Source organism: Rhyacophila brunnea, unplaced genomic scaffold, assembly GCF_057557595.1.
Source record: "Rhyacophila brunnea isolate RB1 unplaced genomic scaffold, BYU_Rbru_1.0 scaffold_8, whole genome shotgun sequence".
In the NCBI taxonomy this organism is placed as follows: domain Eukaryota; kingdom Metazoa; phylum Arthropoda; class Insecta; order Trichoptera; family Rhyacophilidae; genus Rhyacophila; species Rhyacophila brunnea.
The window spans coordinates 6,069,763-6,095,846 of NW_028233350.1; the positions used below are offsets into that span (position 1 = coordinate 6,069,763).

At 32.6% G+C, this 26,084-nt stretch overlaps 1 protein-coding gene across 2 annotated transcripts in view; it reads right to left on the reverse strand.

Moving 5' to 3' along the window:
• Nucleotides 1-8,991: 8,991 nt before the first annotated feature.
• Nucleotides 8,992-26,084, reverse strand: part of LOC147063852 (putative G protein-coupled receptor Mth-like 1) — a 134,245-nt gene continuing 117,152 nt past the window's right edge. For both annotated transcript variants that reach the window (XM_085958943.1, XM_085958944.1), the window contains 3 exons: nucleotides 25,345-25,611; nucleotides 10,862-11,045; nucleotides 8,992-9,451 (listed from right to left, as the gene is read on the reverse strand). In XM_085958943.1, the coding sequence (XP_085815069.1) occupies nucleotides 9,127-9,451; nucleotides 10,862-11,045; nucleotides 25,345-25,611 (776 nt within the window). In that variant the 3' untranslated portion in view covers nucleotides 8,992-9,126. The remainder of the gene's footprint in view (nucleotides 9,452-10,861; nucleotides 11,046-25,344; nucleotides 25,612-26,084) is intronic.

The window sequence follows — 26,084 nt, forward strand, 5'->3', positions numbered from 1 at the left end:
TACAGAGTGTATACGGCGGAGCTACGGGATGCTGGTTTGACCTGGAACGAAGCAAGAAGACTGGCGAGCGACAGGGATTCTTGGAGGCGCAGCGTGGTGTCCATATGCTCCAGTTAAGGGGCGGCTATGGCAAAAGAAGAAGAAGAATATTTTGTCGATAGATGTTACTATAAATTGCACCTTTTACTGTGACATGATAACATATTTTTTGCACGAATTGAACATATTATGATTTCAACAGGTGGCACTACCTGTTATGATACGCGCGAAATTAGTGAACTATAGTTGAACTTTTATAATACACAATGTCACTGTTTAAAGTGTTGCAATTCTTTGCAACACCAACTCCACGTAGGAGGGGACTTCTGACTTTCGGTGAATCATCTCAAACGACTTTGTGGTTTCGAGATCTAGTTTTGACAATGCAAGGTGTAAGAATATAAAATCTGCCAAGTCATACAAATCTAGCTGTTTCAACGCGGACATGGCAGGATCGAAGATTTCCATGAAATATTCGATTCCACCCTCCGACTTCACCGACATGGGTTTCAAGTTTAGGACACGCATGGCGAATTTTAAAAACTAACCAACAACATTTCATATTGTGCATTGCAGTCAGATCTTAACATCCTACCTCCACCCTTCGCCACTGAATAGTTATAGATAAACTAGCATACAAAAATATTTATATTTTTCGCAACCTATAATTTAAATAATGTTCTCACATGAAAATTGTATTTAACTTAATTCTTATAATGTAGTGATACTTTTATTTTTTGAATTGATATTTTTGTATGTTATTAAGCCCAGTGCCGGATTTCCACTTGAAGGGCTCTGGGATAATACATATTGGGCCCCCAGAAAAATATATTTTTAAGACGCATTTTACATATTAATTATTTATAATAAGTGTTCTCGGTTCTTGTTGTAGAATATTGCACGTTTTTCAACCAAAAATGTTGTGGATATGCTTGCAAATTAATTATTTTTTGTTGTATAACGTCTGAACAGTGGTGGCTTCTGAGATATAAATTTGTGTACCTATATTAACTACACATTTAATATTAATATATCAATGAAACCAGTAACTTACTTTCATCAAGCTTTTAGACGCTGTAAAATCATTCGGGAGGTGACGTTACGTCAGCCTCGAAATTTTTTCATAATTATTGAAGTTATACTTCCTTTGGCACGTTTGGGAAAACAGATCAGAGTGTATTTTTCGCGTGTGTCGCGCCCATGTAACGCTTTTGGCGTGTGACCGGCAGCGATGTAACACATAATTTGTATAATTTATATTGCATTCGGGTTGCGTAGTACTTTGAAATATTTATCGTTGTGTTAGGCGGATTCAAATTTGTTTCTGTTAACTTTCCTAACGTTATTCATAAAACTTTATTTATATTGGCGTGTATATTTATTTTTAATTGTAAAGATTGTGTATCAAGATTTGAGGCTATATATATATGCAAGTATTATTTATCAGTGAAATTATATATCAATAAATAAATAAATTTTGTAAATGTTGAGTTGGTAAATAATTATTATTATGATTATATTTATTTCGGTCTCAAGGGTACATGTTAAACCAGCGGCGCTCCAATAAGCGGCTCCTTTCCTCAGTCTGTAATTTAACAAGATAATTAAACTAATAATAGTAAATAATATTAATAACTACGGAATGAAGCAATAAAATAATTTTAAACCAGGAGCTCCAATAAGCGTCCCTTATTCCGAGGTGTAATTTAACAAGATATTTAAAATAGTAATAGTAAATAATACGGAATGAAGCAACAAGATATTGTATTTATATTAGAACAAGATTTCAAGATTATATTATAAACTAGCGGCACTCCATTTCAACTTCCTACCAATAAGAAAAACAAATAATTTGGATAGTTTGATAAACCAAAGAAACACTTTTATTTATTTTGTGAACCTGGTTCTAAATCACCATACCAGAGCTAGTCGAAGAATCTAGGTTATCACAAATTTTGTTTTGTTTTGTTACGCCAAAGAAGTATAACTTCTAACGCGCGTACATAAGTACACACACCGATTTTTTTTATATTTCATTATTCTGACACTTACTCCGTCCCCTACCATTCTACGGTAAATTTGACCCTGATTAAGCTCTATGTATATAACGATTCATAATATCTATATTTCACAAGCAAAATACGTATTTTTAAATGTATTTATACCGATAGCACTTTTTAGGTAAACAAATTAATAATCCGTTACTTACATTGATGAACTGAAAAAGAAACAATATTACCTATGTGTTCTTTTAAGTGATTGTTTTTTTTGTAATAAAGAATAAATAAATTTTTCTGTCAATTGTGTTTTTATTTTCATATTTATCTATTTCCATACTTTACCTATTAATTGTCATTATTACATACAGATTATAGATGATAACTGATGACTCATTGATAACTGTTGATATTCTTAATTTTTCCCACATCTTCATAGCAGTGGCGAATACTCCATACAAGGCTATTATATAAAGCTATGTTTTAACTTCTTTTTATTTAAATAGTACATAACCTCATTGTATATTCTACAAAAATAGTCACTTACCGCCAATGCGATTTGTATGTAGGTATGTGTTATAAATTGAGTATCGTCTTGCCCAACCAGAAGTGTCCAGCTATCACATAAACTGATATAATGAAAGGCATAGCAAGGATTAGCAAACTCCTATGAAATTGGAGTAATTCACGCATACAACAGATACATACGTATACATACATTTAGTAAAAAAAAAACATACATAATTTCAGAATCATTGTCACAATATCACTTGCGTTGAGGCTGTAGGTATTTTAGCCTATCGTTTTTACCAGAATAATTGGACCGTGTGTGTGAAAAGAAATGTAAGGAATCTTACGTTATACTCTCCTTTGAAAGGGTTGTTGATTTACCAGTGCTCTAAGTGCACGCCAGAATAGGGCCCTCGTTAACAAGTAAAAAATATTTTAAAATATATATAAAGATAAAGTAGCAGGGCTCGGAATGGACCGGAGCTCACCGGAGCGCCGTTCCTGTTCGTGAAATCGGTAAAATTATCGCTCCGTCTCGTGGGAAAAATAATTTGACCGTCTGAGCTAGATATGCCATACACCTAATAGAAAGTCTAACACACTTATATTTATGAAATACACATAAAAATTGATAACTGTCTTCTATCTATGATAACTATGTATTGTTCTTCAGAAAACCGTGGAGCGCTCCGGTTCGTAAACTTTTCCATTTCAAGCGCTGTAAAGTAGCCAAATTTAGATGCAACTAAGATACATCTTGATCTTACAATATAGCAGAATTGTTTATTGAAGTAGAAATGGTAATTTATTAATGGCTGGAGAATTTCTATCTTACCTAAAACCGATTCTTGGGTCGGCTATTGAGAAAGATGCGCTGCTCTTAACACAATGCTTACGGGCCCTTTTAATTAATTTTGTAATTAACGTGTTAATTTGCATTTGAAAAGTAATTAGCAAAAACACAATTTTGTGCGGCCCGTAAATGGTATATTTGAAAATACACACATAGGTACTGATATATTCGGTATTGAAAGTGGATATAAAATGTATTAATTAATATAAAAGGTTTAACAGGTCTGTAATTTTTGTCGGTGTGGTTTATTTCCGCTGGCCTTTGACCTTGGTCACCACTAAAAACACGCGCAGATTTGCAAAATACATTATTACATTATAGGTAGTATCACTTCCCTCCATTTTTTGTGTGGCGAATTCTCAACTGTCACTTTGTGTTTTTAGTATCTGGTTTACCGTCTGTATTTGGGATGAAGGTGGATAATTGACACACCGGAATTATGATGGAAGACGACGAGTCTATTTACGTTAATATTATAATCGTTACATTTTTATAATTTTATTTTTGCGGAGCACGAAATCGGCGTGCTCGCGATTCAGCTGTTTGTAGCGTTCTCCGCGCCATCTTGTGACAACGAAAGCCGTCGTCGAAAAAGAAAGCGACGTTGCAAATCTCCAACGGTTAAAATTATGGCATTGTTGCCAGCAGATATTCAACATTATTTATTTTCGTAATCAGCGCTTTATTATTTGGCGGGTTTGATACCGATTCGGGCCTCTCAAAATACACAAAGACATCCCCAAATGGGCACCATACGGGGGTGACACAGTAGGTACCTAGGGGCGGCAGGTTATATGAAAGTATGGTGAAGCAGGGTTATATAAAAAAACTATGGTGAGGCAAGCTGGTATATAATCAATTTGTGGCACAATTAACGTTAACATTATTAATTATATGGGTGCGTTATAATGACCAAAGTAAATCCTCCGTAATGCCCTGCATTTCTTTTATCGCGTCGCCATTTCTCGTAAGTTTTCGGCTATTGTTGGCCTTCTTCATTCAGTTTTATGAGAAAGCCGATTCCTTGCCCCTTTTTTTATTTCATACCTCTATGGTAGGTACCTACTTCCCTGATTTTAAATTAATCCAAATATTTTCGACAATCGCCCACGGGTTTTATAAGTTTTCAGGTCTATTTTTAGATGTAAGTAGGTATAAATGTGCTAAATTTACGAGATTTTTTTATTCTATGAATACCAAAATGCAAAATATAGAAGGCTGTAAACTTCAATTGGGCTTTGTGCCGCAAAAAGTCTTCATTTGGGCCGCGGGTTAGCTATGCCTGGTCTAGGGTAATCCTGGATATCAAACCGGACATTCGTAGGTTGGATTGGCAGACTCATAGTCCGATGGTTGAACGGTGTCAACAAAGATACTAGAGCGGCCAGCGTATGCACCTGAAGGACACTGGCCCAAGATAAGTGGACTGGACACGGAGGAAGTTCTTGGAGGAGGCTCAAAAGTGGCAAAAAGGTGCTATAACCACGGAGATTTGATGTATCAAATATGGCTTTATTTTCAATTTTACTATGACGACGTTTACAACAATTTTATGGTAGTAATATATTTTATACGGTCATCAAATTTCAATTTCCAAATTTAGGAAAGACTATCATAATCATATAATACATTTGTCATACAAAATCAACAGATACTCTTCAAATTCTTCATTTTAGATATTCACACATCACTCCGGCACTTAACATTCTAAGGATACAATTAATAAGTAAAATAAAGAAACCAATTTAATAAATCAATTATTTATTTTTTATTGAATTGCTACACATATACATATTCAATAGCGTAATAATCACAGTCTTTAAGATTTAAATAATCAATTAAAATTAAAATATTAAGCACAATTATTAATCTATTACAAATAGATTTAAACATGGACAACAAGAGTTTTCACGAACAAACATTGACTTTATGATAGTTTATTATACACAATTTTTTATAAAATTTACAATTATTATATTTACGAGCATTTATACACTCAACCATTTTAATAACACTCGTTTTTTTCAATATTCATTTTGGCATTTGATTCAATTGAAGAAATGGAGATACTACACAATTTATTTAAAGAGATTTTATAAAGAAACTTACATTATCAGCTAATGAATTGACAATGTTTAGTTCAAAATTTCAGCTTTTTACAGTCCTTATGAATTAAAAAATAAATGGTAACTACGCCTTCTTCATTTCTAACTAATATAATAGCGCCTGTTGTGGTGACGTACGTGCATGGATTTACTAGCACCAATAGTGTGTATTTTAAACTATCGCGATAATAACTGTTTAAAAGTAAAAGTGCTGACTGTCTCGCCAATCTCATTTTTCAAGAGAAAGGGAGATGCGATGTTATGGTACTATTTGACAAATCGTGAAAATCGGTATACCTCGAAATGAATCTCTGTGCGGTGTAGTTCGTTTTTTTACCGGCAGGTTCACCACTATCGTTCTACTGCGCAGGCGGCGTAGATATAGAACAAACACCAACTTTCGCGTGAAAATTCAGAAGCTTTCCAATTTTTTGATTCTCATGTATGCTATCTTGATAATACATGTTTACATGTACATTTTCTTGTTATGGCCTCGATAATACATACTGTCAGCAGTAAATCCATGCACGTGTAAACGGGGTATTACACTCTTTTGAGCAATTTATTATAATATTATATAGATACTAAAATAATAGTGAAATTTATATAAGAAAATCAAAATCGCTTTATGTTATGCCTTGTGATAAAAAAACATGCATATTATGCGAGTACGAGAAGTTTGAAGATACCGTGTTATGTTGGCTACTTTACGTGCACAAATTTTCATATTATAATGTGTCTACTTTTTTACAAATTTTCAATCAAGCAAGAGCAGTGAGCATTAAATATAAATACAATATAAAAATTATATATCTTGTTGTATAATATGATATGGCACGTCCACTATCGAAAGGCATGGCGTAAAATGGCGAGATTACTGAATACAAAGATCGTAATAAAATAACAATCTTGGATTCATTGTAATCACTACGATTATCGAAAAATTCTAATGAATCTTGTAAGTGGTAGTTTCATAAATTGCTTACTCTTTATATTTTAAAATATACAATGGTGTACATGCATGTATAAGTTAGTTGGAACGAATGTCAAGAGATGGTGCTGCATTCGTTTGTTATTGTTACATTTCAGTAATTATTATTATTAGAATGCACATTACTCTGCTTAGGGTATTGTAACTCACGCACAATAATTATTAGTACCTATATAAACTGTTGGTTCATTGTCAAAAATTAATAAACATTTACAACGTAATTTTGATTGAAGATTCGCGTCAGTCATTCTGGGCATATTATATAGAATTGATATTATGATAATAAATTAATTTTCAAAGTTCTACAAGGCATACCGAGATATAAACACAATTCAAATAACTTATAAGTAAAAGATACAACATAAATAATTTTAATAAAAACTAAGTGACTATAAATATTATGTAATACATCAGCCAATACATTTTAGGTGAAACACAGTATTTTTAAAGACTGACAATCAATTGTTAAAAATATAACTCAGTATAATTAATTGCCAACATTATGATAGATCTATAAATACTAAATAAAATAATATTTCTTGTACTGAAGTGTCTGTCTCCAATTAAAGATAATCAACAATTTATATTTTTTTAATGGAAATCGTCAAAATAGTGCATCATAGTAATATACCTAAGGGCTTGTTTTCGCGGGATTAGTACTATTCATTATTGCGAGTAAACAAGACTTAATGTTTGTTATACGAGTGACGGTATTAGCGCGAATGGCGAGTACTATTGATTAGTACTAAGCCCGTGTAAGCACGCGCTTATACTAATATACATTATATTCGAAATATGGATATTTAAGAAACACTTAAGTATAATATTCTTGAACACCCGAAGTTATTCACCATTTCCAGTGATAATAATGGTGTACACATCTACTAAAGGTGCATTTAGACCAAACGAACAAGAACGTAGAGCAAGAGCCAGAGCATTCTGATCATGCTCGACCGGTGTAAACGCCTAGTGTTCAATATCCACAATCAACAATATCCACATTCAACTAAAAGAGCTAGAATAATATTATAGTCTATTTAATATAATCTATTTAGTAATCGTATTTAGTAAAGGTATGTTCGGCAGGAGCGCACCGGAGCGCCGTTCCGGTTCATAAAATCCCCAAAATTATCGCTTCGTTTCGTGGAAAAAATATTTGATCGTCTGAGCTAGATAGGATATATAAGAAAAAATTGAACACATATTTATTTTTATAAAATACACATACAATTGGATAACTACGTTAATATTTACCAGCGAGTGCGACCGAACACGAAATAATGCTCAACGCCACTGTGATCTCGCTCTAGCATGCGTTTAGATAAAACGAACGAGCATTCTAGCTAAATGCATCGAATCTTCGTAGAATCTAAAAGAATGCTCGTTCGCTCAACAAAAAGCGTTTAGATTAAGAGAATTTCGCTGGAGTGGGGGAAGAATGAACATTCGCTCGCTCGGTCTAAATGCTGCTTAACACTATGTCTTTATATTTACTTACTATTTACATAATATAATATTGGTAATTTAAGTACAATACCTACGGTAAAGAAACATCATTATTATAAATAAAATATTATCATGTTTACTCAATAGTGTTTTTATGGCAATATATTACACACAATACTGTCACACTTACTTATGGAATGATGCAATGCTTATGTCAAATAATAAAAAAGTACCAAGTGATCAAACTTAATAATACATAATTATTAATAAGTGATGTTATAATTATTTAATTATCTATATTCAGTGCTATCACTAAAAACGTCAACAGACCAAGTAAAACAAATCACTACAATGTGGAAAGTTAGTTATTCGCACACACAATCGCATTATTGTTATCTCCTATTTACACATTGGTCTGATTCGATTCTGTAGTCGCTACCCCAACGCTGACTAAGCGGTCGGAAACGACCAGGGGCCTTATGTTGTAACTTGCGAGTTGAAGTCGCCCGGTCGACATGACGTCATATGACATCATTGTGACATACTACCGGAGTGATAATAGCAATCGAGAAATTAACGCTACTCAAATACTGGCGTTATTCATTGTCCCCATACACAAATAAGTGTTTCAGCATAATAATATCTATGGTGAGCCGTGTGCTTGGGCGGCTCGCCTCGATGCGTGTATTGAGATTACGTCACAATTACGTCATGTCGTCGAGTGACTTCATGTCACAAGTTATAACATAAGGCCCCAGAGATCAAACTGCATTCAGATAACTTTATAAGTTCCCAACCAGCGGTCGAGGATAGTTTACATTTCCATCAAACTGTCTCAAAACAAATTTGTCACTTTCAACGGGAACACATCTCACGTTGCCTCACCAAACCGTAGCATTACATTACATCACTGTCATTTTATCATAGTATTCTGTCATAAATATGTAGATATATGCATAAATTATGCAATAGTCAGTATTGAATATTATAAACACTAAAATGGCTATTTATCAAAAATAAAAAACAGTCCATTTCCAAAAGTTATTTCATGGAAATATTAAGATTCTAGCTAGATCTCACAGTTGTAATTAGTAGAACTCCATAAATAAATATGCTACCGACCTCTGACTAGTTATAAATGCCGCAACCGTTCATCGGTTGTTTTTTTATTCCTGTCGAAATACTTTATTTATTTTCCATTTCAACGCAGTCACTTCTGGAAGTGCTATTCTTGGGGCAATTGGTGCTGGTGGATGACGGATCTGTAGTACTGTTCTTCTTCTTTCCTATGTTTATTTTGGAGCAGGTTCGAAAACAAGCCAGCCGCTTTTTGACGGCCGCCCACACTTTGGGCTTCCAGCAGAATATTATGAAGATGAACACGGCCCGGAGTAAATTGATCGAGTCTGTGAAATACCAGATGTAAGTCGGTCCGCCGACAGCCCAAGATATTATTTCTGTCAGCCATGTAATGCCCATGAGAGAAAATAATTTTCCATAGAGAACAAACCTGGGGGAAAAAAAGAAATAATAAATTAAAAATGTTATGTAGTTTATACCCACACGCCATAGGGCGAAGACTTTACCTACCAGAGGCACCAGCGGAAAAATACGAAGCTTGCAATTTATAATAAGATTAATTAGAGACAATTTACAATGTAAGTATCTAAATAAAAAGGATTTCAAGTTGTACACATTTATATTTTTATAAAAATCGATGTTTTTTTTGAAATAAATATAAAATGTGAATTAGTTAAAAATCTGTACGAGAAAAAATATAAAAATTGTATTAATAAATATGACCATAAAATAATATAATGTAATAATAAGATGTGGTCCTGTGACAAATTCACATTTTATAATATTGTTTTTACAATTGAATCTTTTTAAATGATAGGTACATATTTATTAATAATTAATACAAAAAAATGCAAGCTTCGTATTTTTCCGCTAGGTGCCTCTGCTGGCATGCCTCTCCCCCTTAAGTTTTCTATAATGTCATGAAGATATTTTAGACTAATTCATAGTTTAATATTTTTTATATTTATTTAAAAAAAAAACATCGATTTTTATAAAAATATAAATGTGGACAACTTGAAATCCTTTTTATTTATTTTTATTACGATTCTTTGAATATGATAAATAAATGTTGTTATAGACTTTATAAAAATAATCTATATTATCATTTATGACGAATAACATAAATAACATAATAATAGTAAAGTTACTGTTGAAAACACCTAGTATAGCTTGGACATCATTTTATTACTATGTTTGTCGGACTAACGACATCTGTTGTACAATATGTACAACAATTTAGATTTACTACTTTGGTATTTTTTCGCTAGATGGACATAGTATGTAAGATTATGCTTCAAATAGAATAATATTTATTTTTAAAAAATCTGTTTATTATTAATATTCTGTTTGTCTTGTTATAATCAATAAAATAATACCTATTAGAAAATAGAGTAATGAGCGGAAAAAAATATGCATTGATTTTATCTTTAAATGTTATTTATGTACATTCATGAATGATAATAATAAGCATTCATGTATAGTGCTTATACCTAGATGCAAATATACCAGCAGTGCGAGTCAAATCTCGAGCAAATCTGCACTAGAAAAAATAGAAAACTTAATAAACCAAATTTTAAAAATAAATATGACCATAAAATATAATGTAATAATAACGTAACTGGGGAGATATATATGTAACAAATTCTGTTTTTTTTTACAATTGTGAGTTTATCTTTCTCTTAAAAAAAAAAAAAATCTTTTTTATGTTTTCAGATACATATTTATTAAAACACAGTTGAAATGTAAATTTAAATTTTGAAGAAAATGCCTCAAATTGCAAGCTTCGGTATAAGGATCCCCTTTAATATGATTCACCCAATAATAATTATTGCACACTTACTTTTGTCGTTCCTTGTTGGATGGCGATCTTGACCCTCCATGTCTGGCGCTGTCCTCTTGATTCAAGGCTCCGGCTCCCCGTCTCAGCACGACAATCCTCCACGACGTGTAGATGAAGAATCCAAGATTAGCAAGAAGCAATATTCCCATTGGTCCATAGAAATAGAGAATCACCGATTGGGAAGCTGGAAACAATATACGAAAATCTATTTAGTCGACGTCATAATGAATTATTAGGCATCGAAGGCCAATCTCATATATCGGAATAAATATCAAACTTTCTTTTTGTAACCAATATCTTGGTCATTAATCAGTTGTAGGTATTATAATATACTCATAGGTAGAGTGTACGTTTTGTAACTTTGCACTTTTTTAAATAAAGGTCGGTAAGCCATTTAAGTTTTGAATAAACGCGAAGTCTCGGTCTATTCAACATTACATTTACGGTTATCCTCTTCCATTTTCTTTGCTTCTTCTTTTTAGCCATGTCAAATATGGCAGAGAGCATCTGTGGCAGAGCCGCACTCAAGGGGCCAAAGAGCCGCAGTTTGCCGACCACTGCCCTAGCCTGAGGGCCCGTTTCAGGATGTGGGGCCCATGGTGTAGGTACACCGAGTGCAATAGACAAAAGACCGATAAACGAGATATTAGGCTGTGTTGTATTGAGTAGGTTGTGTATAATTTAAAAGCAATAATACTTTTTTTGTCCATTTTCAATTAATATGTTGAAACCTCAATATTAAAAAACCAAAAATCTGCGATAAACATTCGGCGAAAAGAACGACTGCACCCATTACGGTGGTGGTGTAAATCAAAAAAACATTTTTTTCGGTGGAATTCGGCATAAATATTGTAGCTCTCTACACCAGTGTTCCCAAACTTTCGACATCTGTCATTTAAAGTATATTCGTTTTGTAGTACATAAACAAAATAATAATAAACGAAAAATAAAATTCATTCATAATAAAATATAAATAAAAGTTATATTATAAAAAATAACATTCATCATAAACCATGAGAAGGATGAAATTATTTATGTTGAAACCACAGATCATCATAATTTGGTTCCCTGGTTATTAATTTTAATCTGAGATGCGCTAATACACCCAAAGGCTGTTCCTTTTTTTGACTTATTGTCTACAAATGTTGAAAAAGCAACTTCACATAGATATGAAGTTGAAACAGGCAATGTATTTCAGGAATTTCTCTGTTAAAACTGGATACACATGTTGCATTATTTGCAACCTAAATGATGTTTAAGTTCACTCCTTATATTTATTTTGCAAGAATCCGTCTGAAGCTAATAATTCCAACAATTGCTCTTCTTCCGCATGCGATAAACCTTCTAGCATGGATGTTGTATTAATGCTTGTTGCACCAGGCGTAGCCATAACCCGGTATAGCGCGTACTCCCACCAAACTCTTCCCGTACCCCAGGGGGTATGCGTACCACACTTTGGGAAACACTGCTTTAGACCAAGCGGGTAGCACAGCCGATATTATTTAAGAAATGTTTTAGCATACTAGGTACACATGTCCAGCATGGTCGCTGTTCACTTCCAATCCGCCAGTCGCTGATGACACGCTCAACGGTTACCGCCACTATGCCTCCAATTTAATAAAAACTAGGAGAAACTGTACAAATATATCGCCGTGTATTGTGAAATTATGTAAAAATATTTATATGAAGAAGAAAAAGAGCCTATGGGACTAATTTCCATTCTCCTCCTTCGCCCCCCCCCCCAATAATAAATCCTGGGTGCGCCACTGATAATATATATATTTGATTCTAAAATCTGAGCAACTGTGACGGAATCAACTGGCTCCTACTTCTAACCATATGAGGTGAAAACATTTTTATGTACCCGAAAAGTTTGAAAACCGTAATAATATATAAATCATATTATTGTTAAGTGACTCATTTTACAAGTTTCTTGTGGTTTAACTGATTAATTGAATGACTACTTCTCATTCAACGAAAAGAATTTCCTGCCATTAATGATTCCCATATTTCTTACTAAAAGTGTAAATTACTTCACTTAGCCAATTACTGAACCAATGTTTGATTAAACACTATGAAATCATAATATTTTCTAATGGACATAGCGCTGCGTTGTGATTTTTTTTTTAAATCTACAGACAGGGGCGGCTTTTAGGGACCATCCCCACATTGTTATCATTTCTAAAATACACGTCTGATATTTTATCATAATATACCTACTTAATTGCATGATTAAATGAACTATTTAATTTATTTTATCCATCCAAACCGTCGCAATAATTTATAATATTAATATTATTATACAAATAAATAAAGAACGATTGTAAATTATGTAATAACATGATGATGCCCTATTTAATGGTGACACCCATGTACAAATTAAGAAAGCTATGGCGTCTATTTTTCGCTGACCTGTTAATGCATTAGCGTTATTATATGCATACTGGGGAGCTAATCAAATGACCCCTCATTAATATAATCATAAAATTATAAGTAGCTTGGTACATAATGTATAATATGAGAAAGTAGGTAGGTATGTATATTAAATAATTAATAGCTAAACCCCACCGCCTAGAAAGTCGTCCAGTCGCCACTGCCTACAGGTATACAATTTAATAGTATTTTTTTTATTTATATTATTTTTATTTATTATTTATATTATTTAATAGGTGAGTTACTAAGTACCTGCAACCTGTGGCTGCCTCGGTCACAGATTTATAGGTAGTTGCTCACTCGTGTATGTTAGTTTTCATCGAAAATATAACAAGGTCATAAAACGAATAAAAAGTCAAAGTAAGCCAAAACAATCGAATGACAATGTCAATCGGCAACGCAGATGATTAATTTCTGGTGAAAATGATAAAATAGTAATTTAGACTAGTTTCTGTTATACACATTCGTTGTTATTGCACACTATCCCTAATATTCAATAAATTATTAGTGTACTAAACAAAAGAAGCAAACATATCGTCGGTGTTTTGTAAAAAGGGCGAATCAACCATTTTGGCGAAATCGAGATTTTAATGAAAATACAATATGTACCCCACTAGCTTTGTTGTGTAAAAACGGCGAATTTTTATGTCTACAGGAAAGTACTTAAAACGATAATCGACTAAAATTAAATTAATTCAAATTACGAAATAAAAAGCAAATGTGACATATTAGGCCTCTTAAAATATTATATAATAATACCTATTATAATGACAGTATTCTTTCTAAGCTTTATTATAAACTTGTAAGATATTTATAATCATCTACAGGTAAAAAACAAATAAATGTTAAAAGTTAAAAATCCTCCTCCTGTAAAGTAGCATTTTGGTTAATTCGCCCTTTTTACAAAACACGGACGAATATTGTAAATAATACAACATTTTTTTTCTTTAGAAAGGCACGACTTGATACATTCCTTCAAAGAAAACAAAACTGGTTAAATTGTGAATATTAGATTAATAGGTACTGACACTCTATAAAATGCACTCACCACATGCCCACAAACTTAACGCTCCAGGAAGAGTTCTGGGGAGGGTGCAGAGGAATTAAACTCGATATTTGTTTTACTTTGGTACATGTATTGTATATTTTTCTTTAACTTAAACATATACGGTTACTAAACTTAATTTAACTTAACCTAACTCTCGCCAAGAGCGTCGTGGACTTTCTCCCTAAGCTGCTATGCCAGCCGGCAAAAACAGGAGCGGTGTTTGCGAATTTACAAGTCCAGTTGACTAATAGGCTGAACGTCGAAGGTTAGGTCGTCTAGTGCCAGAGGAGGCGTCTGCTGAAGGCGGACAGTTTCAATTGGTGTTAGTACCTACCTACGAATGTGTCAGATATTTGAGTAGATATGCGTATGATATACCTACTGAGATTAGTTCTAAATTCGAACACCTGACGATTTATGATGGTATATCTATAACACGCGACTAGGGATTCCAATCCCGGGATCCCGAATCCCTGACTATTTTCGATACCTATGAATCCTGGGATTGGTAAACATAATCCCGAAACTTTCGGGATTGATATTTTTTATCATTTTTTATGGAAAATAAAATAAAAACGAAAATATAACAGAAAAAATACTTTTAATGACATATAACTACATTAGAAATAAACTGAGTTTGAATGAAGATTGATTTATTACCCATGTATTGCCAATTCATTTTATTTTTTCACATAAATTAATAAAAATGGGAAAGATTCATAAATAAATAAAACTGTTTTATTCTCACATTATTATTTATATTACAATATTATTTACTCCGTTAAACCTATGTATTTCCAAGATCAACCGTGCACAATATTAACAATAAATAATGTCTTAAATAGTATAAATTTAATTATACTAGATTTATTTTTGATCGATTTTATCAAGGTTTTTTGGATGTATAAAAATTTTATATTAACTATCGAAAAAATGCGCCCACGGTGGCCGCGCGGCTTAAGCATTGGACTATCACGCCGTGGGTCCCAGGTTCGAATCCTGGGTCTGGCAAGTACACATATTGTTTGTGAGTCAGGGCATGGACCTAATAGGTTGAGCAAGTGGCTGACATCCATTTCTCGTAAAAAACAAAATCTGTTAATACAAATCTCTACTTTGTGGAGGCCCATATGATCATATTAGGATCGGACATGGTCGAAAAAAAAATCGAAAAAATGCCCAAACCCGGGATCGTCAAATTGTAATCCCGAAATCCCCGGATCAAAAATTTGGCTCGGTATTGGATTCCCTACACGCGACTATATTGTTATGCTAAAAGTCGATCAAAACAACAAACAAGTTCACCACCACTGGTATATAAAAACAATTCACATTTTTTTTAAATTATAGGATATATTTGTAGCAACATTGCATAATAATAGTATTACCTATTGTTATCTACGTATATGTCTAGTAACTACAAATTCCCAACAATTTATTTTCGATTACCTTTGTTTACCTTTCCTAACAGCCATCCGGAAATCACTCCAGGAAAACCTCAAACGAATTCATTTTGGTATGGTGACAAATTTAGTAATCAGAAAAATGGCATATCGCAAATTTCTATTACCTAGCTATCAGGACAATAATAATATGTTTGTGTACGGCAGTGTTTCCCAAACTATCGACATCTGTGTACCCCTTCTATAATTTTCGTAACACTGAGTTTTGCATATACTTCAATAACAATCAAAATATTTTTTTCCTTTTTTAGTACATAAACAAAATAATAATAAACGAAATATAAAATTCATTCATTAATATAAATAAATATTATGTTATAAATAACATTCATTATAATCAATGATAAGGATGAAATTGTTTATGTTGAGACAAATCATCATAATTTAGTTCCCTGGTTGTTAATTTTAATCTGAGATGCGGTTCCACATCCAAAAGCTTGTTCCTTTTTTTGACTTAATGTCTACAAAATAATGCTGAAAAATCAACTTCACATAGATATGAAGTTGGAAAAGGCAAGATGTATTTCAGGATTTTCTCTGTTAAAACTGGATACACATGTTGCATTTTCCAACTAGAATGATGTTAAAGTACACTCCTTATATTTAATTTTCAAGAACCGCCTGAAGCTAATTCCAACAATTGCTCTTCTTCCGGATGCGATAAACCTTCTAGCATGGATGTTGTATTGATGACGTATTACTGCTTGTTGCACCAGGCGCAGCCTAATCCCGGTGCAGCGCGTACCCCCACCAAACTAATCCCGCACCCCAGGGGGTAGCAGTGACGTCCCTAGACAAAATGCCGCCCTGGGCAGTGCCATAATGCCGCCCCATTGTTTATACAATATTTTTTATCATCTGTGCTCGTTTCGTTTCTGGTCACGAATGACATCGAAAGGCAGTGGAAGTAAACTAGACATCGCGAACCCGACAAAAAATTACAGTCCTGTTAAACCTTTTATGTTTATTAATACATTTTGTTTCCAACCAGTGAGCGGAATTTTAAAGAAAAGATATTTTCGTTATTAAGTACTCAGTTTAAGTAACTATTTCCATATATACCAAATAATTCTCCTCGATTTGCCGCCCTTCGAGTAACTGCCGCCCCCAAGCGACGCTCAATCTGCTTACCCTCACGGGACGTCACTGGGGGTACGCATACCACACTTTGGGAAACACTGGTGTACGCCAACAACCTAGGGCTAGCTAATCGCAATTGGCTTGATGACGTGTTAAAATAGTTTTTCCGACTCATTAAACACATTCGATAATAATTATTCAATCAACGTTTCAAAGAATTTGAATACGTACAATGTACTTACTTTAGTATTCAAACAGTGAATCCTTACCGCAAACATTGTTTTATTTATAAATAGAATGTGAGTAAAATAAGTAGGCATGTACTTAATTACTTGATAAATAACAATAAGTACAATCAATAAAATTATTGACTGGTCGATTGACAAGAAACAGAGGCACCTAGCGGAAAATACGAAGGTGACAATTTGAGATATTTTTTAATAATTAACAATTTCAACTGTATTAAATGTATCTGAAAACATTAAAAAGATTTTTTTAAGTCAAAGATAAAATTTGATATAAATAAAAAGGATTTCAAGTTATACACATTTATATTTTTATAAAAATCGATGTTTTTTTAAATAAATATAAAAAATATTAAAACGATGAATTAGTCAGAAATCTAAACGTTAAAAAATTTAACACTTAATAAACTAAATTTTAATAATAAAAATGTGACCATAAAATATAATGTAATAATAAGATAGGACCCTGCAACAAATTCACATTTTATTACATTTTTTTACAATTGTAAGTTTATCTTTGACTTAAAAAAAATCTTTTTAATGTTTTCAGATACATATTTATTAATTAATACAGTTGAAATTGTTAATTATTAAAAAAATGTCTCAAATTGTCACCTTCGTATTTTCCGCTAGGTTCTCTTTTGGCATAAGGATCAGCGGCGGCTCCTCTAACACCATGCATGTGCGCTGCACTGCTTTTTCCTAAACATCACTCAATGTGCAACAATACTATTCATAAGTCATCACTCGTTTATCGCAATTTAATCCATGTAAATTTATACCAAAAGCATATACCCAGTAAACAGTCACCGAATTCGTGCACTCGTCGGAACGCACAAATATGGATCTTAGTTTGCCGTTCATATTACATTGGGTAATAAAAGTTCAAGCTGACACGTGAAAACGATAAATAACTCATGAATACACGAAATTTTACGACCATTAGGGACGCAGCTCAAAAGTAACGCGGAAAAATGTAGTAACTGAGATTTAGCAGGATTGATAAAAAAATAGATTTTTTTTATTTAAATCTCATATAAATTCATTGAAAATAGGCTGATATTGAATAAAAATTGATTATCAACATAAATATTTTGGATCGACCCTTTATTCCTTCTATATTTGCAAATATTTGAATATAATTTATAAAAAATTAAAATCTTGGTTACCATGTTCTTTCTCAAAGTGAGTGAATTATTAGCATGATGTCATATTTTTAACAATGCAGGCATTTTCCTGGAGTTTTATTGCTTTTTGTAGACGAAGAAACTGACGATTTGTCGAGAGTCGAAAAATACGTACCTACCTATTCAAAACAATCGATAGTTTTGTTTTTTTTATATTTTCTTCAAATATTATTTCTTACATACAATTCAGTATGATTTCTGCGGTTGTCGTTATAGTCGGCTTTTTTAGGTGTTTTGTCACGTTATTTCGATAGTTTTGTTCATAAAAATAAATTCATAACAATATATATACTTATTGTTTAATCAGGGAAGTGTCAGTGTTTTAAAATGATAAACTTTGAATAAAAGATTTATAATACTCAATACTTATAATTATAGTTCAATCAGTGAAGTGTATGTGTTTTAAAATGATGTCGGTAAACGTAGACTTTATCAATAATAATAATAAGAGTCAGAATAAAAAAAGGATGGTCCGATGACATCTGTGGAAATTGAAAAGTGTTTTTGAACCATTAAAAGAATTAAATCGTCTTTCAGAAATACTTACCATGAATCAGGACTGACTTAACATGTCTACCTGTGTTAAGCATTGAGAAAAAACTTTTACAAACAGTTCAAGACTTTAATGAGAAGTGATTGAGGTGTTCGCTAAACAGAAACAACGCTGAATTGATATGCTTTTTAAATAAGGCAAGAAAATTTTGAGTGCACCCCCAATGAAAGCAATTTTGGAAACCACCGGCCGCCACTGATAAGGATCCCCCTTAATATTTTTTATATTTATTTTAAATAACATCGATTTTTATAAAAAAAAATATAAATGTGTATAACTTGAAATCCTTTTTATTTATATCAAATCTTATTTAGGTATGGTCCCAATATTGAACTCGATTAGGTAAAGACTCCACCTTAATTATAGTTTTAAATTCTGAACACAGGATATTATCGTATTGTTTTGCGGTTATAGTTTAGTTAATCCCATACATAAATAATATAATGAAACAATTCGCTTTCCACCTAATATTTTAGTCACATATTTACAGAGTATTTTAAACATACTCATTGCCAGAACTATTGAGAAATGATATTTGGTTATAGTTTACCACGTTTTTATTTGCTCGTTTTCTTGTATCAGAACACGATGCCAATGCATTCTTTTAATACTTTCAGCCATCTTTAAGTAGAATTGAATTCATTTTCAGTTAATTCTGTTTTGTATGGAAAGTTATTTCAGATAAATCCGTAAAAAGACTATTATTGGTTGCTAAGGGGGTGGTCCTAGCAACTAAATTATTAATATATACGTGCGTTATTATGGAAATCAAAATGAAATGTCAAAATGACATTTCAGTATTCTATATTTGTTTGTTTTTTATTTACTTCGTATCTAGTACAAGTTTGAGCATATTGAGCATAATAATTCAACAGAAAATTTAAAAACGTTGTATATAAAAAGTTATTTTTATCTTGTAATTATTATTAATATTTAATTTAAAAAACATGGATTTTTATATTAAAAAAAAACATGTGAACACTTGAAATCCTCTCTATTTATATCAAATCGGGCCGGATCATACCGAAATTAATTATGATATAAATATTTTTTTAAATAAAAATCGATGTATTTTTCAAAATCTTAAAATTTTAATTTTTAAATTTTTAAAAATCGACGAATATTTGATTGGTGTGATTTCTACTATTGCAATGTACCTACTGAATATCGTATTATTGATCAACCCCAATTTATCCACCGTATCTAGCTGTATAAACCCTTTCTATCTTTCAAGTGATTTTATGCTTTTGTTTTATTCGTTAGATAAAAAAATCATTTGGCTTGAATATTTTTCTCTCATTTGTGAATCGACCTGATAAGTTTTTGCACAAATTACCTACCGGGTATGATACAATGTAACACCGAATGTGCGAAATTGACTATTACATGAAATGGGCAAAATTTTGCCTACATCATGAAAAATGCAAGCCCGTTGCCTTATTCATCAATTAGGCAAAATATCTGCCAAATGCATGAATTCAACAGTATTTTTTCTGCCTAGTTCATGCAAATTAGATAGTAGCGCTACGGTGGTGTTTATTGCAACTAAACCAAATGTGTCAAATGCTCATGCATTGGTCAAAATAGATGGTCGCGCTCCGGTGGTGTTTTTTGCAACTAATCAAATTAACCAAATGTCATTCATTATATAAAAATATACCAATCAATAACTACAATGATGTTCATATCCATTTACTATGCCCAAAAAAAATCTAGAACTATAATATGATAACGGAAGAATTTTATTAAAAGATATTTTCGCGATTTGATTCGTGCTTCGGTATCAATCGTGCGATGGTCGATTGTTTGTTTGTATAGGTAGTATGATTTGATAGTTTGTTGAAACTTGTTAGCTAACCTCAAAATGGACATTCAGTTGAATTCAGAATTACAAAACCTAACCTAACCTAATAATAATAATATTATATTATGTCCAATTATAACTAATAAAACCATCCGTATTAAATTTACTTTTTCTACTGTCATGTTCAATTCAATTCAATTCAATTCATTTATTTTTTTAACATATTGTGGACATTACAAATTATAAGTTTAAGACGTTCACAACATGACATTTAGAAACAAAGATATATAAATATAACAGTATTACATAAAAAAAGAGATATATCAGTAGATGAATTAGATAGGTACAAGGAAGTACACCGGATGAGTTAAGCAGACCCTATTTTAAGATTTTATAAAACAACATCCACCTAAACTCATTCTCACGTAGGTGGAATATATCAACACCCGAAGCAATTTCGTTGAACATAGTTATCACTCTCCTAATTGGCATTACCAGTGGCAGGTTGGTTCTGCACCTTGGGAGAATAAACAACTGGTGGTCTCTATTTCTAAGATAGTTATCAGGGACACACAGGTCAACATTGCCCAGAATGGCAGAGTTCTGCTGACATGTTGACAGTTTAAGAATTCCATACCCTGGCGAATTCACGCACTCGGCAGATAATTTACCCAATTCATGAATAAGGCAACGGGCTTGACTAATCTATGAATTAGGCAAAATTTTGTCCATTTCATGTAATAGTCAATTTCGCACATTCGGCGTAACACATACACAGATCAAACAATTACATATTGTCAAAACAGAATGTAAGCACGTACTCATAATATCAGACCCATAACGCTTTTTTATGAGTGCGACACGTAAACAATAAACATTGTAACCGATCGTCAATATATTGGGGGAAATTGGTACATACTTAAATTGCCTATAACATCTCTGTCTAGTATCTAGTGCAGTGGTTTCCAATCAAGTTTTCATGTAAAAGAGAAATTATTTTATTTACTTATCATTTAACATCTATTCTTTTCTACGCACATTCATATTCATCTCATCAAACATGATTAAAATACAATCCAAAACCTGTACTCAAAATTATGTTTATAAACTTTGTTTATAATATTATGTATAATCTGTAAGTATTTAAAATTCCAATTGCTTTTTCATATTGTATTATCTAGCAGTCTAGATTTCGAATTTGACATATTCTAATCAGGTGACGATGCATTATATTGGAAATTAAAAACGTTCAAATGAGGTGACGAAACAACGTTCTTCCAAAAACACTTTTTTCTCAGTGAATTTCTCATTTAACATATTAAATTATACAACTTCAGGTAGCCATGTACATTATTTCCATATGTCATATGAAGTAACTTGAAATTAGACAGGACCATAGACAACTGAGTCTTGTAGACAAGCTTTCAAAATACGTAAAGGCTTAATTACATTGACAGGCGCGCAGACCCAACCCGATTCAACGATCCACGCCGACCGTCGTGGCCACCGTTTTTACACTATTTGCAAATACACGCAACGATTCAATCGCGTTGGTCCTTGTTTTTGATTGGCTTAAATTAAACATAGTGTTGCTATTATTAAAAATATAGGTTGACCGAAAACTATTTATTCGTTAGATTGGTGGCAACACTGAACAGTATTCCCGCGCAAATGTACGTCAAAACTGAGCTGTCAAACCTAGTGGGTGGTGTTCGGATATCTTCGTACGTTCTCGGCAATCGTCACCTGGATCGGGACGACGGAAAATAGAATTTATCCCACTTTACTCACGATCGCTTCCGATCCTTGAAAACCACAGAGAATAGATTTTGTCAGTCGTGGCCAATGACATTATTAATGGACGACGCACTCAATACAGTAGCTAGAAAATAAATTCGCGCATTCGCATGTATAGGTAGGCGTCATGCAATTTCCATTATGCGATATCACGCATCGGGAATTTATAGCAATATGACATCTATTGTAATGGCGTTAGAGCAGTGTTTCTAGTGTCAATGTTCATTTGAGCGAACCCATTCGAACCGAACCATTCGGCAGACCCAACAAAAAGCATCAGGAATTTATAGCAATATCACCTTTATTGTAATGGCGTTAGAACAGATTATGCCATTCGGCAGACCCGACAATAAAGTGAGTGTTATTTTCTTTTCCACATGATTAGTCCATATTAAATGTCATTGGTCGTGGCGCGACGCAATGGCGTGACGCAATCTGCCAATGTAATTTGAGCTTAAGACCCATGCATTTTGAACAATTTAAATTAACAATGACCAATGGGAAAGACGTGTCTGAATTTTCAGATATATTTACTATTCACAATGAAATACAATATTCATAGGTAATTTATTTGTTTTACATTTTAAATATGTTTATCATGACTTAACTGGTTCTAACATTATAATCCTATTCATTTTTTTTAAATTCATCCATCCCTTATATCTTATTCTTATTAAATAACATAGATTTAGCGCACTTTATTTTTCATTACTTACACTGAATGATATTTGTTTTTAAACACTTTTTTTAATTTACTAATGTAAAAACATATTAACTAACATCGCCACGGGTGCTATCAGGGCCTACACAAATAAACACGCCCGTGTACCTACCTAACTTTTATTTTCATTAAATTTGCAATAAAGTTAACATATTCCTACCACTCAGATTAATTTACTCAGAAAACTATAGATACAACAATAAATTCAAATTATAGAATATCATTGTAATACATTACATGGCATTATTCGCGTTTTCTATACTTACCAAAAATATTGTGTTAGTTTTTTATTACTTTCATCAGCGTTATTTTTTTATAATGGGTGTATGTATACGCATGTATATTTATCTTATTTTATCACCTAATTAGCAGTAGATTACTTGCACTTAAACTAAAAAAGAGTCTAAAAATACCAGCATTTCATTATGACTACCGGAGATTAATCACGTATGCACCAGTAGAGTTGGGTTTCGGGAATTCTCGAGAAATTTTCGAGATATCCCATCCCGAATCTCGAGAATTGAAATTTTTAACATTTCGGGAAAACCCGGATCTCGAGAATCTTTTCTCGGGATTCGGGATTTCTTTATTATCAAATATTAATTGAAAAAAGATTTTCTATGTGAAAAAAGTGGACATATAACACAAAACGTTCAAAGACTGATCAGGGCATTTAACACAATTAAGCCAACGTCGACTCAAAATGACCGCAATTTTTGGAACATCACGGAATTCTGTGTCTCAAGGCAGGTACGGGATTGTCAGACGCAGCGATTGACAGTCTGTGTTTTTTTAAATTCTATTTTAATAAGTAATGTTTTGAATTATGTTTGTTTTCCTACTTCTATTTTGTTTGTCTTCTTGCATAAATAAAAATAAATATTTTTTTTGGAATCTGTCTGTTTTTACAGTTTTTTTTTTGATTTTTACAGATTTTTTTCAAATTTCCCAATATCTCAAGAAATCTTTTCTAGAAATCCCGAATCTCGAGAATTGAAAATTTCATCATTTCGGGATATCCCGAATCTCGAGATTGAGATTTTGTCGGGAAATGCCCAACTCTATTCTCCAGTGCCAAAATATGCTTATATTGCATGCATGGATTATAATTTGCTGTATATGTCGCGACACAACAGAAAAAATGCCAAACTTCTCGATCCTACTTATCATACACCATAATATGAAGTAAATGGGTTGAAGCTTTCCTTTATTGATGATGAATAATTATTCATGGTTACATGTAAATTGCAGGTATTAGATTTTGCGATAGCACAGTTTACCGTGAGCTGTCTTATCGGAAAGAGATCGTCGTATAGCATTGAGAGAGAAAAATGACGCGCTGTTCGTGGAGCATTGTAGACAGTATTGTCCCAGTGTTATTAGATTCAATAAGAATATTAATTTCATTTTAATAGATACTACTTGATACTTACGAGCACCTACCAGAATTTTATATAAATATATACGATATAGTTGTATTTCTAATTTACTTACCTACCTCATTTCTTCTATATTTATTACTTATTTTAAGTGTTTTATTTACACATGAGTCCAGATCTCGACACTTCACTGCCATATACCTATTCCCAATAAAATAGTTCACGATTATTGTGATACGGCGAACTGCATAAATAATAATTCCCGGACATGTCATTTAAATAACTAGGAATAATAATATAATTTTACGTTATTTTAAAAAATATAATCCAAATATTTTTTGTTACATACATACCTACCACATAGATAATGTATAGCATGTTAAATTAAGCAATGAGCTTTATAAGTGATTCAGCGCATCTATTCTATCCACAAGATTACTATCGGCGGTTATCGAGGGTAGATGATCAATAATGTTTATATTGGGGTATTATAATTGTTACAATAAATTAGCCATCTAAACAATCAAAACTGTCTATCTCACTCTAAAATTTTGCACAGACAAGAGAGGTCCTGTTAACACACAGCACTTATTGTAATAATTACAACTAACTTATTGTAAAAATTATAATATTTCGATACAGAATATGAAAAACCACCTCGGTAGCGGCCGATAGCAGTCTTGTGTATATAATAGATGCGCTGGTATTACTATTTACTAATTATTTTGAAAAACAACTCTGATAATACCTAATAATAAAGTATTAGTACTCACTGTTAAACCAGCATTTAACAGCCCCTAAATTGGGCTTGAACGGCGACGACGTTGGCACTCCGGGAGAATAATCGACTATGAGAGCGGCAGCGGTGAGGGTAGCAGCTCCTCCCCATGCGTATAAGGAGTACCAAATGAATCGACGACGATCCCTATCAGCCCTGGACCCACTTGGAGCTCGCACTCCGCTGAACGTCCAAGACATGTCCACGCACATAGCGTTCAGCCAGAAGAAGGCAGCAAGGAATGAGAACTGCATCAAGTAACCTGGAAAGCAAGCATAGTATTTAATTAATTATCAATGTCTACGATAATCTTTTTAATATTCAGCGCTTACTTGGTAGTAATTCATGATAAAATATAAAATTTATTTACCACTTAAATGTAAATCTATGGTAACTACATATTTATTTATTTATAAAAGAGTATTATGTTACGACATTACAGCGATTGGCCAATGCGCCATAATACATAATAAAATACAAATTATAAAAATGGCTAAGTTACAAAATTAACAACCAATATGACAATAAAGTATGTGCTTATGTAGATATTAAAGTAAAATGATAAATACAATTATAAATTAAAACTATTTCACACGTCCACAAACATGATATTATAGTTGATAAAAAATAAATTAACCTTTATGGTGGCATCAAATAAGTTAATCGCACGATACACAGCATCATGAAAAATCACATCCGTCCTGCGACGGGGTATCATGAAGACCGTAGAGTTAC